The following is a 13,265-nucleotide window of genomic DNA, read 5'->3' on the forward strand; positions in this document are numbered from 1 at the left end:
ATACCATACAGACCAAACTTGCTAAGCAACTAACAAGTTCTCCAGTACTCGCTGCCACAAATGCAGAACAGAGTTGGTTGGCAGACTCTACGTCCAGTTCCTTTAGAGTAGAACCTCGTTGATAAGGTAAAAAAAATGCGATAAAAAACGTATCACCCAAGGAAATGCTATGATCCAAAACACTTAAATCTGAACAATGTAACAGTTGAACGTGGTACAGGGGGATTGACAATTTCGCTCCATAAAAGTGATTACCAATTCTTAGCACGAAATTTGAACAGCTCCTTTTCCAGTGCTCACAGAATTCAGTCCACATTGGTATTGTGCTTAGCACAGAAGAAACTTCGTAACACATCCGGTCCGTCGACGGCGATCGCGAAAGTACGTGGGTCCTCTTTCTAGGTAGTTTTCGGATGCTTCAGCGCACGTTGCACCAATCCACTGAGGGGAAGCCACTGTGACAGCTGACAATCGCAACGTTCTTGCCCTTTACGCTGTGTTCCTCAGACCCGGCCTGTTCGCATGCAAGCACACTGCAGTAGTTCACAAACGCTTCTCATTTTTTCCTGCGTTGCTTTGAAGCTGCTGCATTCTTCTTTCATGCGTCATCACGGGAACTGCCCAGGCATTTTTTTTTTTTCACATTTTGATCTTTGGCACCAAGGCATCACAGAGAAGCCACTGCGACGGGTGACTGCCACTGCATTCATTTCATATGTGCGATTATCACTAGGCACACTATACAAACAGAATTTGTCAAAATTTTCAACAAAGCAGCCAGGAAAAAATTAAAAGGAATAAAAATGGTGTATCTTTACAGGAGCATTATATTGCCGACGATTTTGTGCATGCGAATTTGTAACTTGATCAACGAGGTTCTAGTGCAACCACATTTTGTTCAATCCAACAAGTCCATTGGCTAGAAGGCGATACGACAGCATTCGTTTCCACCTCGTGCAAGCCAACTTGGAGAGATGCTGAAATTGATCACCGACTAGTTACCAAAAGCTACCGCACACATTCCGTTCCAATAGTCACAGTTCAGCCCAATATTTACGATTTTGTTTCATAAAAACACAATTTCAACAGACAGTGCTTTCGCCTCGACCTGCAGTGTATATTCATCCTGTGGTGCAGTAAACTTGCATATTGTTCCCAATATCTCGCCACCAAAACTCTGCGCAAGATGTCTCAGAGAAGGGCGAGGTTGCTTGAGCAGAAAGCAATACTCAATGGCAAAAATTTGTCCAGATAAATTTATTTTCGCAAAAGACAGCGCATTCACATCCCACATGATGTTACTCATTACACAGAACAGTTACACTGAGCTGTTAAATGGAAATAACTCAGTCAAAATATTTACATCAGGAGAATGCTTTCTTTATATACACAAGTGCCTCTAGAAGAAGTAGCTAACGCTTCCCCTAAAAACAGAACACTTCCCCCGGAAAGCCTGAATGCATAGAAATGCATACACGGGTGCTAGTGAGACCCACCGGACCTTGATGACTCCCACTCAAATGTGACAGAAGTGACGTTTCCTTTGGCAAGTAAGCCCGTGAACCTATGAAAGACAAAGCAAAAACAGTGTTAAATGAAGCACTCTGGTGTTAAACAACAACAACGTTGTCTTAATTCTAATATGTGGGGTCAACTAGGTTACATCCGAGATCTCACAGAGTAATATCCAGACAAGAATGTCCACCGCCAGTTGCTAGGTAATGAAGCAAAAACTGTGCAACACCGCCAAGAAGGAAATCGAACCATCAGCCTATCAACCTCTTGATTGATTCCAACAAAAATTCACTACAGTTGTACCTCGTTACAACGAAGTTGAGGGGGCCCAGCGATTACTTCGTTATAGCCGTAGCTTCGTTACAGCCTGTGTTGACCAAGCTTCCAAGGGGAACCATCATTCCTTCATTAAACACATTACTTCGTTATAAACCATTTCGCTATAACAAGGTTCGACTGTACTGAATAAGTCAGGAGCCCGTCAGTATCAGCGCGCACTTGCAGGATTGCTTCTTGTGCAGTGTCATAAATGTTCAGACCTGCAATGGCAGCGGCTACAGCTGTGGGTACACAATGAACACCATCCTTAGATCTTCCACCTTCTTGCAGGACATAATTTTATGACCCTCCATTAAATCACAGAGGGCTTGAGCACAAGATAGTTATGAGTTTAGGAGGCTGGCTGGCTGTGCGAAACTGCATGAATGCAGTCTGATTGCCGGGCCACATCTCAAGCCAGCTGGTTTAAACACGAGCAGTTCTTTGATGCCATCATGGTCTAACACGTCATTACTGCTGTCACAGGCAATGCACCCAAGGCAGCTAAGCAACCAAACCAAGTGAACAAGTGGCGTGGTTCAATAATGCCAGCAATAAATGCATCTGTGAAGTGTGGGCAAGCCAAGAAAAAAACTTACAAGCTCTTTCCCATGAATTCATATAGGACGTTACCTGTGCTGCACACAGAAAAGCCAACAGAACGCAGAGAACAAATACTTCTGGCCAACAGTAACTCAGATGACCTAAACGATCATACAGGTAATGCCAACTGTTGCGTTGCTTCAGGAGAAAGGTACCAAATTCTTTATTTAGTTAAACCACCCGTTTATCGTGATCAAATATCACAAATAAGTGAAAACTGGCAGTGTGGCAATAATAGGCGGTTAAAAGTAAGATGGCATTCTCAATCATCATTTCACATTGGCACTGACTGCTGCCACTACTGACCATGCTGTGAAGTTTTATAAAGGCCCAGCATTACAGCAGATGTCACGCACTTGAACTAATCCAAGTGAAAGAATCAAATACTGTGCCTAAGCATTCTATTCAACAGAATCCATTTTCAGATGCCAGCTCAGCATAAAACTTGAGTACAAAGACAGCAATTTAGCCAGAGAAGGCATTTTGTACATCTTTAAGTGGCACAACAGTGATTACTACACTAAGAAAGCTATGAGAAGAAGGAACTGTGATTCTATTCAGATTCAGTGGCCAACCCTGAATTTAATGGGCCCAAGACAATTTGAATGGAGCGAAGCTTAACAGTGGAAAAAAAATTTTTACTCCCTTACCTAGAGTGCGCCTCTTGGCCTCTTCCAGTCTGTGCCAGTTGTGGAATCACCTGGCCGCTTTAGGTTCGGATACACGTATGACACAGTGCCTAAAGGGGGAAAAAGAAAAAAGAGGCACCAAAACCCAACAAACCCACACGAAAGACAAACAAAAACCAATCCAAGGACAGTTGCACAAGGCCAAAATTCAGCCGGCAGAATGCGATGAAACAGCAGCCACATCAAGAAATCACGAGTAAAAAGCAAACCAAAAAACAGCATGTCAACAATGTCGATCCGATGGTGACCGTGGCGTGCAATAGAAGGAAAAAAAAACAGGTTGATGTTAGTTGTAGATGAGACGGTCCAAGGTCACGTCCAGTCCGGCAAGTTTCACCAACAATCCAAAATTTTTCATCCCACATGATGGATGTTGCATAGCGGATGGGTCATTGAAGATTCACAAGGCACAGCCAAGACAGCAGCAGCAGACATGAAAGAAAAAGATATGTCAAAAGAGGGATCAAAAACAAAATCTCAGGTATCCAGAAAAATAAAAACTTGCAGGCCTTCTTAACCACATTCTTAAAGACGAAAATGCGATAACATGTCTAATTTTCTCTGTCTAATGAGTGTCTAATGTTCTTGCGATTTTCCTGCCGAAACTCCAGTTGGAGCCGGTTCCATTGCCCTAATATGGAATGCAAGAGTCATCATCGTCACCTTCTAGAATGTTGGAATACCTTCCACTGGATTATCCTATGAGATTATACTAATCCTCACTAATCCACCTTAATCTATTTTCTGGGGGTCAGCCTACTTCCAAATAGTGGAGGCCCTCACGTTTTCAAACTGATGATGTCACGACCCAATTATTTGCATTCATAGATCGTGGGGAGTCCCCACACCCTTACTGGTTAGTGGCGCAGTGGTTAAGAGATTCTCCACTGCCCCGGTTGCTCTTCCCAAGCTCCTGTAAGCCTCATAAGTAGCACCACAGTGGGCACGTGATAACTGCATTGAATTTGGCAATGGTGGGCAATCTGCTCAAAACCCATGGGCAGGTTGTGATGACATCACAAGGTGGTCACATGACCTCTCTTGACTAATCGAGAAATTTTGTGGGGAATTTAGAATTTCATTGTGCTTCTCCGAGCTGTGAATTGGGGTAACGTGACCCTCATGACGCCACCAGGGAATTGGCCAATCTGCGAATTTGGTTAAGGTGACGACAGCCTAAACGCTATCGCATTAAAAGATGAACGCAGATCAAAGTAACAGAGAGTTATCACTACAAGTGTAAAAATGAAGAGGTAGTGCAAATATATGCATGAACACCTCTTCCACTAATGTCTTCAAAGTAGACAAGAGCAAAGGTGATTTCTTTTGATTATTCCTGCACATTAACGTTCATTCCCAACTGCAAAAGCAGTTTGCAAAACAATCCCCCCACAAAACCTATTTTGACAGTGCACTTTTGGCAGTTTAGCGGAGCTGCATGTCATGTAAAAATATACAGAAGTCCATTCCATGTGTCCTTGAGCACAAGGAAGATTCAACAAAGCCTGAGCTTCACGACGCTTTGAACTCATATCATGGTTCACAGCTAAGGGCATTTCGTATCAAAAAAGCTAAATCCATAAAATAATAAAATTTCCCCCTGCCACTGCCAACCCAGAAATTTGGGGATGGTTGATCTCCTGGTTCTTGGACTTGCATTTTCCATCATTGATCCTGCAACAATTAAATCTTACACTGACCATTCAGATGAACTGAACCCATTTAAGTCATAAGCCAACACCCTTTAGTTAAAAAGATATGACCTTTGGCTCTGTACACTGCCTTTAAAAGTAAGCAACAAATGTACATTCAGAAAGCACATTTTTTAACCTCAGATGCACCACCAACAACAAATTCAAGAGCCAGAACTGCATCTACAAAAAAAAATGTAAAACAGCCTGCAGAACCAAAACCTGAAAAGCAAAGTGACTGTTATTCTTGCCAGTGTCCCCTCTGCTAAGAAAAGCAAACTGAATCTGTTAGAGAATGGAACATGACCACAACCCCCACCCACTCTAGCCCTGAAGAAATCCAAGGCACGGAGCTGTTTTCATGCAGTTGTTTCTCCAGTCCAGTGATGAAAGAGCTGACACATTAACTCTAGAGGCACAGAAAGTGAGAAGGAATGCTTAGGGGCTTTTACTTTCATCCAGAGATTTGTTTATGAATTACAGAGAACTTTACTCATGTTTGGCTATCCCATGACTGCAAGACAGTCAGATGCTGCATTCCAGAAAATTTACAGCCAGCAAAATGTCTCAAATGCAACTCTTGGGCCAAAACAGCTGTTTTCCTAAAAGTATCTACAACCTCACAAACAAACTGCATGAAATTTACAGTATTATAAAATTTACACAGGCTTTGGCACATTTCACAACACAAAAAACAGTGGCTCTATGAAACGAAACCTCAGAAGAGTTCATGCTTTTCTACGTCTACTTTTTGTCACCTCCTTAGGACTGTTGTTTAGATCCTGAACCATCAATCCCGATCTCAGTTCATCTGCCTTGTTAAGGTACTAAGAAAGTTTTTGCTCTGCAATGCACTTCAATGTAATGCTCATAAAACCTCACATTTTGCCCATAAAAGTGGGACGTTACAGGTAAGAACCATTAAAAAGTCACAGCAAAGAACATCTCGTGCAGTGATAAATTTAAAGAAAGCAAGATATTGTACAAAGCAGACAGGAATACATGAGGTAACTGTGTAGCTCGCCCTTAGTCAGTGCCATAGGAAATAGCAGAGAGGAATGGAGACACACAATCTATTTATGCTGGCACTTACCCTGAGCAACCTATTCGTACATTAGGTGGTTGATAAGCAGCCTCTACATTTTAAGCATCGAAGGTTTATCAGGTTCCTTTCACACGACTTGGACAATGCTTCAAGGGACACTGAGCTCAAAGTGAACTTGGCCTGTATCAAGAAATTACTGCATCGTAACATTGAAACTATTGAAACTAAAAACGTAGGTTTTATTAGCTAGAAAAGGCAAAAAAATTAGATACAGGTGTCGGCACCTCCAGCCGAATTTGCAAGTAAACTGCGGAGCATCTACATATAGTTTTGGGGGCATGGATCACAGAAGTTAGGTTACACTGCCATCGTCTTCAAAATGGTGATCACAGAGTTCTTTTCTATCTAGATGCCATGAGTTTGAATCAAGCCACGGGACAATATTTGTATGCAATTTTCTTGGCAATAAATGCATGTTTTTCTGCCAGACAAACATTGACATGCCCAGATAGATCCACAGAATTCACTTTTACTCTGAACAAAAATTGGGCACAGTTGTCCTCAGAGTCCCTTTAAGCTTTTGATTACCTCAATGACAAATGCAACTACACACAAAGCACTTTTCTCCACTTAACCTCAGTTTTCTGAAATTTTCCAACTCTCCTAGTCACATGATGGCCAGAAAACAGTCAGGCAAGTCCCAACACATATCAGTAGTACAGTTCAAACAAGCAATCAACAATACAACTTCAAACAAATGTATCTCAAAATTTTTAGCAAAGGACAACAGCCCAATGACTTCTTCCCCGTGACTTACCCAGGGGCACGCTGACCCTTGACGACAAGGTCTTGGTCTGCGATGGAGGTGGCATTATCTCCCAGTCTGCCTTCTTAGTGTTGCTGGCTGCTTTCGTTGAGGAGCTGGCAGGACTACCAGAGGAGCCAGTCAATGATGTGCTGGGCAACGATATGCTGCTGCTACCAGCCCGCAGTGCCGGTTTCGCAAGGGCTTCATACTCCCCTTCGGGTAGTGCAGAGGCCTGGTAACTGCTCAGATATGATGATTTGGCTTGGGGTCGCAAGCTTCGGTAGTAGAGGGGGGTAAGGCTGGACAATGCAGCTGAGTGAGATGCCGAAGACTGTGTAGTAGCTGTTTGCCTAGCTGCAGCTGCAAGTGCTGCTGATGTACTTGTGTCATTGATAGTTGTGTAAGTGGTTGATGATGGAGGAGGTGCGGTTGGCTTTGAAGGCACAGACACAGCTGTTGAGTCAGAAGACGACGATGCACGAGCCGATGGGAACAGAGGTGGAGGCACAGACATGGATGGTGGTGGAACTCGAAACCTAAGAAAAAGAAGAAAATAACAAGATGGTTACTAATCATGAATACAAAAATGATAAAAGCCAAACTATCGCCCCAACACGGTTCATGTCTTAAGATCTGTTAATAATGACAATACTAGTTAACACAAAGAAGGGTCTGCGCACTGCTTTGCAACAGTACCCATATGCTCTGTGCTGGCTTTCCATAAAACAGCAAGTGCCTCAAAAACGCCCACTTGCCTCCAGCCATCATTTGGGCTATAGTTCGGTGGTGGCACTGACGTGTCCGTAGGCGGGGGCATAGCTGTGTTGGCTGGAGGAGGCACGGTACTGTTTGCAGGTGTAGGGGACACAACAGCCTGGACCGCAGCAGGAGGTGGCACAGCCGTGTTCACAGGAGGTGGCATTGTCATGTTCGTCGGCGGAGGCACAGCTGTATTTGTTGGCGGAGGCACTGCCATATTGGGTGGTGGCACAGAGGTGGCAGTTGGTGGGGACACAGCAACATTTGTTGATGGCAGAGCAACAGATGGACTGGCAGGTGATGCAACGGTGGCTGACATAGCAGAAGCTCCCGTGGCTGCCGCTGTTTGCGCTGTAGTTGGCAAGATGCTCGATGGAGGCGGCACAGTGGCAACTTGTGGGGCAGGAAGCGATGGTGGTGGAACATCATATTTCTTCTTAGCAGCGTACTGCGCATACTGGTGTCGCAGGTGAGGGTACACGGTGGCTGCAGAAATGGCTGACTGCATTGATGGTGGGGGAGCCGTGACCTGTGGGTCACCAAAAGGGTTGCCTATGTATGATACTCCACAATACAGCGCATTTGCTTCAACGTTTAGCACTTCAGTCACAACTCTGGCTCCGAAAAGCAATGCGTGAGATAAAAATAAAACGAAGCTGACAGTATGTGCATGGTCTGTAAATGAACTAAATATTATCATGAACAGCCAAGATACCAAGCACACAAGGTATTTGAGAACACTACTTACTATTGCTATACATACTTATCTCTCATTATATCTATCTAGGCATGCAGCTTCGTATATATTAACACCTATATGAATGATATAGTGTTTTTTTTTTCTCAGATGGCAGTGTACAGTTTGATGCAGGAAATGAAACGCCATTCTGTCTGTGTGGTCCTGGCCACAGACCACAGCGACTTGGAAATTTCCACCTTCCTGACTGTGGCGAAGTCCTTCGTTTACAAGGTTCAGAAAGGATTCATGGAGACATGGCATCTGTGGTGAAGAAGAAAAGGCACAGTCAGCAGTAAGATGTTGTCAGAACGCCTGATTTTCTCCATCAGCTGCAAGCCATCGCAAATGCTGACCCAGGAAAGTCGACAAGGGCCACTGAAAACGAGCTCCAGGTGGCAGAGTCAAGAGCCAGGCTTCGGTGCACGAGGACTTGAGGTACCATTCCTATGTCATGAAGAGGAAGCAATTCATGTCTCATCGAACAGGGCAGAATTGTCTGCTCCGGTCCAAGCGGTTGATGAGCAAGCTGAAGATCCCTGAGGAGCATAGAATGCTGCATTTTTTTTTTTTTTTCAGACCGAAATAACTTTGACCAGAACCAAGAAACTAACTATCGTAACAACAGGTGGCTTTGTACAAGCCCTGATGAGGCACCTACAAAGAGGCACATGAAATTTCCGTCATCTGTGATGGTGCCAGGCGTCGTTAGAAATGAGGGTGATGTCATGCCACCACACTTCTTCAAAGAAGGGCTCCGTGTTAATATGGCTCCATACGTGGAAGTGCTTCACGCGTTGTAAACCCTTGGACAGAGGATGTGTCAAAGACCTTGTGTCTTTCAACAAGAATAGGCTGCAGCTAACACCACCTGAGTTACCCAGGAGAGGCTGGCCGAGAACTTACACAACTATGTCACTGACAACTTGTAGCTTTCTAGCTCTGCAGATTTAAATCCACTGAAATATGATGTCTGCAGCATCGCTCAGAGGGAGGCCAACAAACAGCCACTTAACACAAAACACTCACTGAAGGCCGCCATTGCTGAATCAATGGCCCGCAAGGCTGAGTTTAATCAGTTATTGTTGATAGTGGCTTCATTTAATAATTTTTGAAATGAACAGTAATAGAAGCAGCTCCCAAAATTTGGTGGAAATATATCTATTTTTTCCTGAGATATGGTTATGTATCTGAAGTCAGCATCACGTTCTCAAATACCTCGTACGCATGGTAAATTGTATACTAAAATGCTCCTCATTACCATTATGTGTCATTTACTCCTTCCTGTGGCCTACATGACTGGCACTTAACCATGCAATGTTCACACGAAGGTCTCAGAATATGCTCATCTAGATCAGTTTGAAATAAAAAAAACTTTGTGCAAGCAATAATGAGGATTTAGCTACATGCATATAATCCTAGGTCTTTCTCAAGCACCTCAAAGGAAGAGTCTACTGACTTGAAATGAAATGCAATTTGTTGATGTGGGTGCGTCTCTTTCCTGTGACAGTCGATGTCTGCAAACCCTGACAACACCAACACAGTGACTGCTGAGCCGCCTAGGCAGCAGTGGCAATAAAGAACATTACATTAAAGGTAGAACCACAAGGCAGCTTTTCTCTGGCATCGCATCAGCATGTCGTCTACCCGCATTGTCACTCGGCACTCGCAAAAGAGGGCGACCAAACACGAGGGCATACAAAGCGGCGTCTCCAGGTGAGGGTGTGGAGGGATCGTGAATAAAGCCCCTCAACTATCCCCTGTCCGTAGCTGATCACCCTATTCAGCGGCGATGGGAAGCTATGCGGGGGACGAATAGCACGGGGACAGAACGGGCACTGCCGCCTTCGCAGCAATGTGGCTTAATTGGGAAGTCGCTGGTCCCCACCAATCCCCACCTACAAGGTATTTCCAGAGCCGACACCGGGATCTGGCCTCGCCAGATATACGAATCTCCCTGCATCACCTCGCTCCAAGAGCCAGAATTTTGCCTCCGGCGTCACCAGTAGCAAAGACACTGACGCAATGCCGAAGAAGCACTGCCTTGTGGTTCGGCTTTAACTGAGATGCATAGGTTCACACTAAGGTGGTCTTAAAAAGCTGTCAATACTGGTGATAACCATCACAGATACCGTTAACTGTTGTTTTGCTCGTAGCACTGCTGCTGATGGAAGCACCACCCTCAGCACAAAGACAGTATGTTTTTTTTTAAGCACTTCGAAACAATAAAAAAGCAGGGCTAAACCATGCAAGAAATGGTGACTAGTTGCAAGAGAAAAATACAAAAGCATCTGAAGTTTCTTTCAACAAAAATAACCCTCTGTACTGCAATGAGTCCTTCACATAAAGTGTAGTGTGTCCACTTCAGGCAAAATATCCTGACTGCCAACAGGGCTACAAGTCTGTGCCAGATTGTGGCACCATAGACGACTCTAGTTCGACTTCAAAAATTTAAAATATGAATTCTATTCAAAACCACGAGTTTTACCCTTGTTATTGTCATCATAAGGAATGATCTGCAAAAATATTACAATATTTTCATATTTGTCTCTGAAAGCAGATTGTCCCTTTAAGCTTGTCACCTAATGTTTTCCAGCCCTGAATGATGTTCGATGATTACAGAGGAAATTTAAAAAATATGGCACAACTAGCACTGTTCTGTATGCCAAGTGGCAATCAATCTGATGACAGAAGGTAATGATGGCCCAATAATTAAAATCATATTCACAGACACTACTAAATTTCTAAAGTAAACATGGCACCATACCAATTTAAACACTTGCAATCTGCTCTATAAAATGGAAAGTTCTCAGGTAATTTAAAGCCATTTTTGTTTTTTGTTTTTTTCTGCGCCTGAGTTTGCAGCTTCGATTCTGCAATAAACTTCAGTTACAAGTGCGAGATCCACTTTGTGCCTTCTACATTCCATCTCTTTAGAAGTAAGCATTTCACCATAAATAAAGCCATAGTGCTTGAATGTTTTTTCTCGTCACGAAACTCTGGCCAGAGAGGGACAGCGCGCAACGTAGTGGAGAAGCTGTCGAAAAGGGGGCACGAATGGCTGTGTGAGCCCTGTTCGCAGCAGCTGTTTTCCGGCCAACAGGCTGACATTCGCTTAGTATTTGTGCTTTCTGGGAACTGGTATTTGGGCTTAGCATGGACGCCACTTTACTGGTTATCACCTGACTGAAAGCTTGGCTGCAACATCGAGACATAAAAACCCTGTGCGATCGACAGCGGCTGCTAGTAAACCTTGATAGCGGCTGTTTTCTGACCAAAAATTAATGCACTTACTTTCTCTCATTGCTTTTTATAAAACCGATATTTGAACAAGAGTACAGCCTGCGCATTTATTTTCATCGCAACGTGCTTGAAATGGCACACTGGAAGATCTAGCGCAGCGGTCAGTAACATATTTATATGTGTCTGGGTTTCAGCTGCCTCGGCAGAGTCCTTGCTTTCATCGAATTTCATAAGACTGCTTACGGCTGGCGCTTACCTTGTGAGAATACTTCAATCTCGCTAATGCTGAAAACAAGACGTTATGGCGGCATTTTAAGAACCGGAGTGTGCGCTACAGAAGCGATCACATCCCGAATGCACCGGCAGTTTCACGGTGCTATATTAATTTTTTTTTTTTTCGCTGACACTTTTGTAGGTGGCAAAGCCAGATGCTGAACACTCTTGCTACGTAAGACATTTATTTACACTTCGTCACGCTGCGACGATGAAAGCGCTGGCGAGTGCAAAGAAATTTCGACAATTTTTGTTCAGCGCTCATAGTGCTGGCTTTGCGCTACGAAAATAAGAGACAAGCTGTGAGCAGCCACGCAATAAACAAAAAATGAGCAATGATAGGAAGCACAGAGCAGCATGCACAAAATAAAAAGCGGTACAGGTTCAATGTAGCTAAACCAAGCAGACGTGCGAAAACATGTGTTTAGCCTGGTTGGCTCATAGTTTCGCTACGATGGGTCGTCGGCACGTCTGGCGAAGATATTAGACTCAGGTTAAGCTCTGATCGAGGTTAAAGGGGCTGCGAAACACCGCTTGAACGGATGCCAGTTACACATCAGATGGATTCTTAATGTCACACAGATGCTGACTCAAAACGAATTACGAGAATCGATGCATAGGAACCGGAGTAATTCAATTAGTGTTATTTGTTGTCTTATTGCTTGTAATATGTCTCCATGTACGCCTATGAAAAGTGAGCTTGATTGTGTCCAAAGAGAATGTCTACAACATATGTGTAAGTGATCTCTGCTTTTAATCCAGACACCTGTAATTGTTTAATGAGAAGCTGTATGTTAGCGCCCTTCAACCAGTCAAATATAGGGGCAGCAACCTTCATCAAGCTGCTTATCAACAGCTTTTTGTTGCTTGCCCTCGCATTTTTGTACTCTTGTAAAAAATGTGAAATAAATTGAATTGAATTGAATTGCATGAAGAAATTTCAAAATACAAGGAAACAAAATGCTGCCCTCAACTCGATTTTCGCGCAGCTTCCCATTCCCATTTCACTCTCCCAATGACGACACTTAGTGCGACCAGTCAAAACAGCCTATCTGAGCACATGGCGGAAGTTCGCACTCCATGGTTGCCTGTTCTCTGTAACTCGTTGATGCCAAGGCTGGCAGTGCCGTTTGCATGGTTACAACCACCATGTGAATGCCCAGCTGACCCAGCGATGCTTCATCGTCACATCGACGGCGCAGAAGGGAACACTGATCAGTGACGTTCCCTTACTTATGTATCCGAACTCGAGCGAGAGGTACTGCGACGGTGTGACAGCCTGCGCAAGATAGCAGACACATTTAGCATAGCGCGTACCGCTACTGCTTACCGCCAACCATCGCCCGTCGCTCCTAGCGCGCTGGTTGGTCACGGCGAGCAAGGAGCGCGCGCTGTTGACGGGAGCCTGGTGATCCTCCACAAGCTGACGATGCGCACTGCCTGCTAAATGTGAAACGAACGCATCCTTCCTTGGGACCGAAATAAATGCTTATAGAGTGCAATGGCTCGATCGGATCGATTCCGCAAAGTCACTCTCAGATACATAGAGAGTAGCCATAAGTGTTGAGTGCTAGGTCGTAGAGTG

General features: G+C 44.2%; 1 protein-coding gene across 3 annotated transcripts in view; it reads right to left on the bottom strand.

Annotated features, from left to right (window-relative positions):
• Positions 1–1,238: 1,238 nt before the first annotated feature.
• LOC144126058 (uncharacterized) overlaps positions 1,239–13,265 on the bottom strand; it is a 46,020-nt gene continuing 33,993 nt past the window's right edge. For all 3 annotated transcript variants that reach the window (XM_077659963.1, XM_077659962.1, XM_077659964.1), the window contains 4 exons: positions 7,425–7,957; positions 6,679–7,205; positions 3,087–3,175; positions 1,239–1,564 (listed from right to left, as the gene is read on the bottom strand). In XM_077659963.1, coding sequence (XP_077516089.1) covers positions 3,087–3,175; positions 6,679–7,205; positions 7,425–7,957 — 1,149 coding nt within the window. In that variant the 3' untranslated portion in view covers positions 1,239–1,564. The remainder of the gene's footprint in view (positions 1,565–3,086; positions 3,176–6,678; positions 7,206–7,424; positions 7,958–13,265) is intronic.

This window comes from Amblyomma americanum, chromosome 3, assembly GCF_052857255.1.
Source record: "Amblyomma americanum isolate KBUSLIRL-KWMA chromosome 3, ASM5285725v1, whole genome shotgun sequence".
In the NCBI taxonomy this organism is placed as follows: domain Eukaryota; kingdom Metazoa; phylum Arthropoda; class Arachnida; order Ixodida; family Ixodidae; genus Amblyomma; species Amblyomma americanum.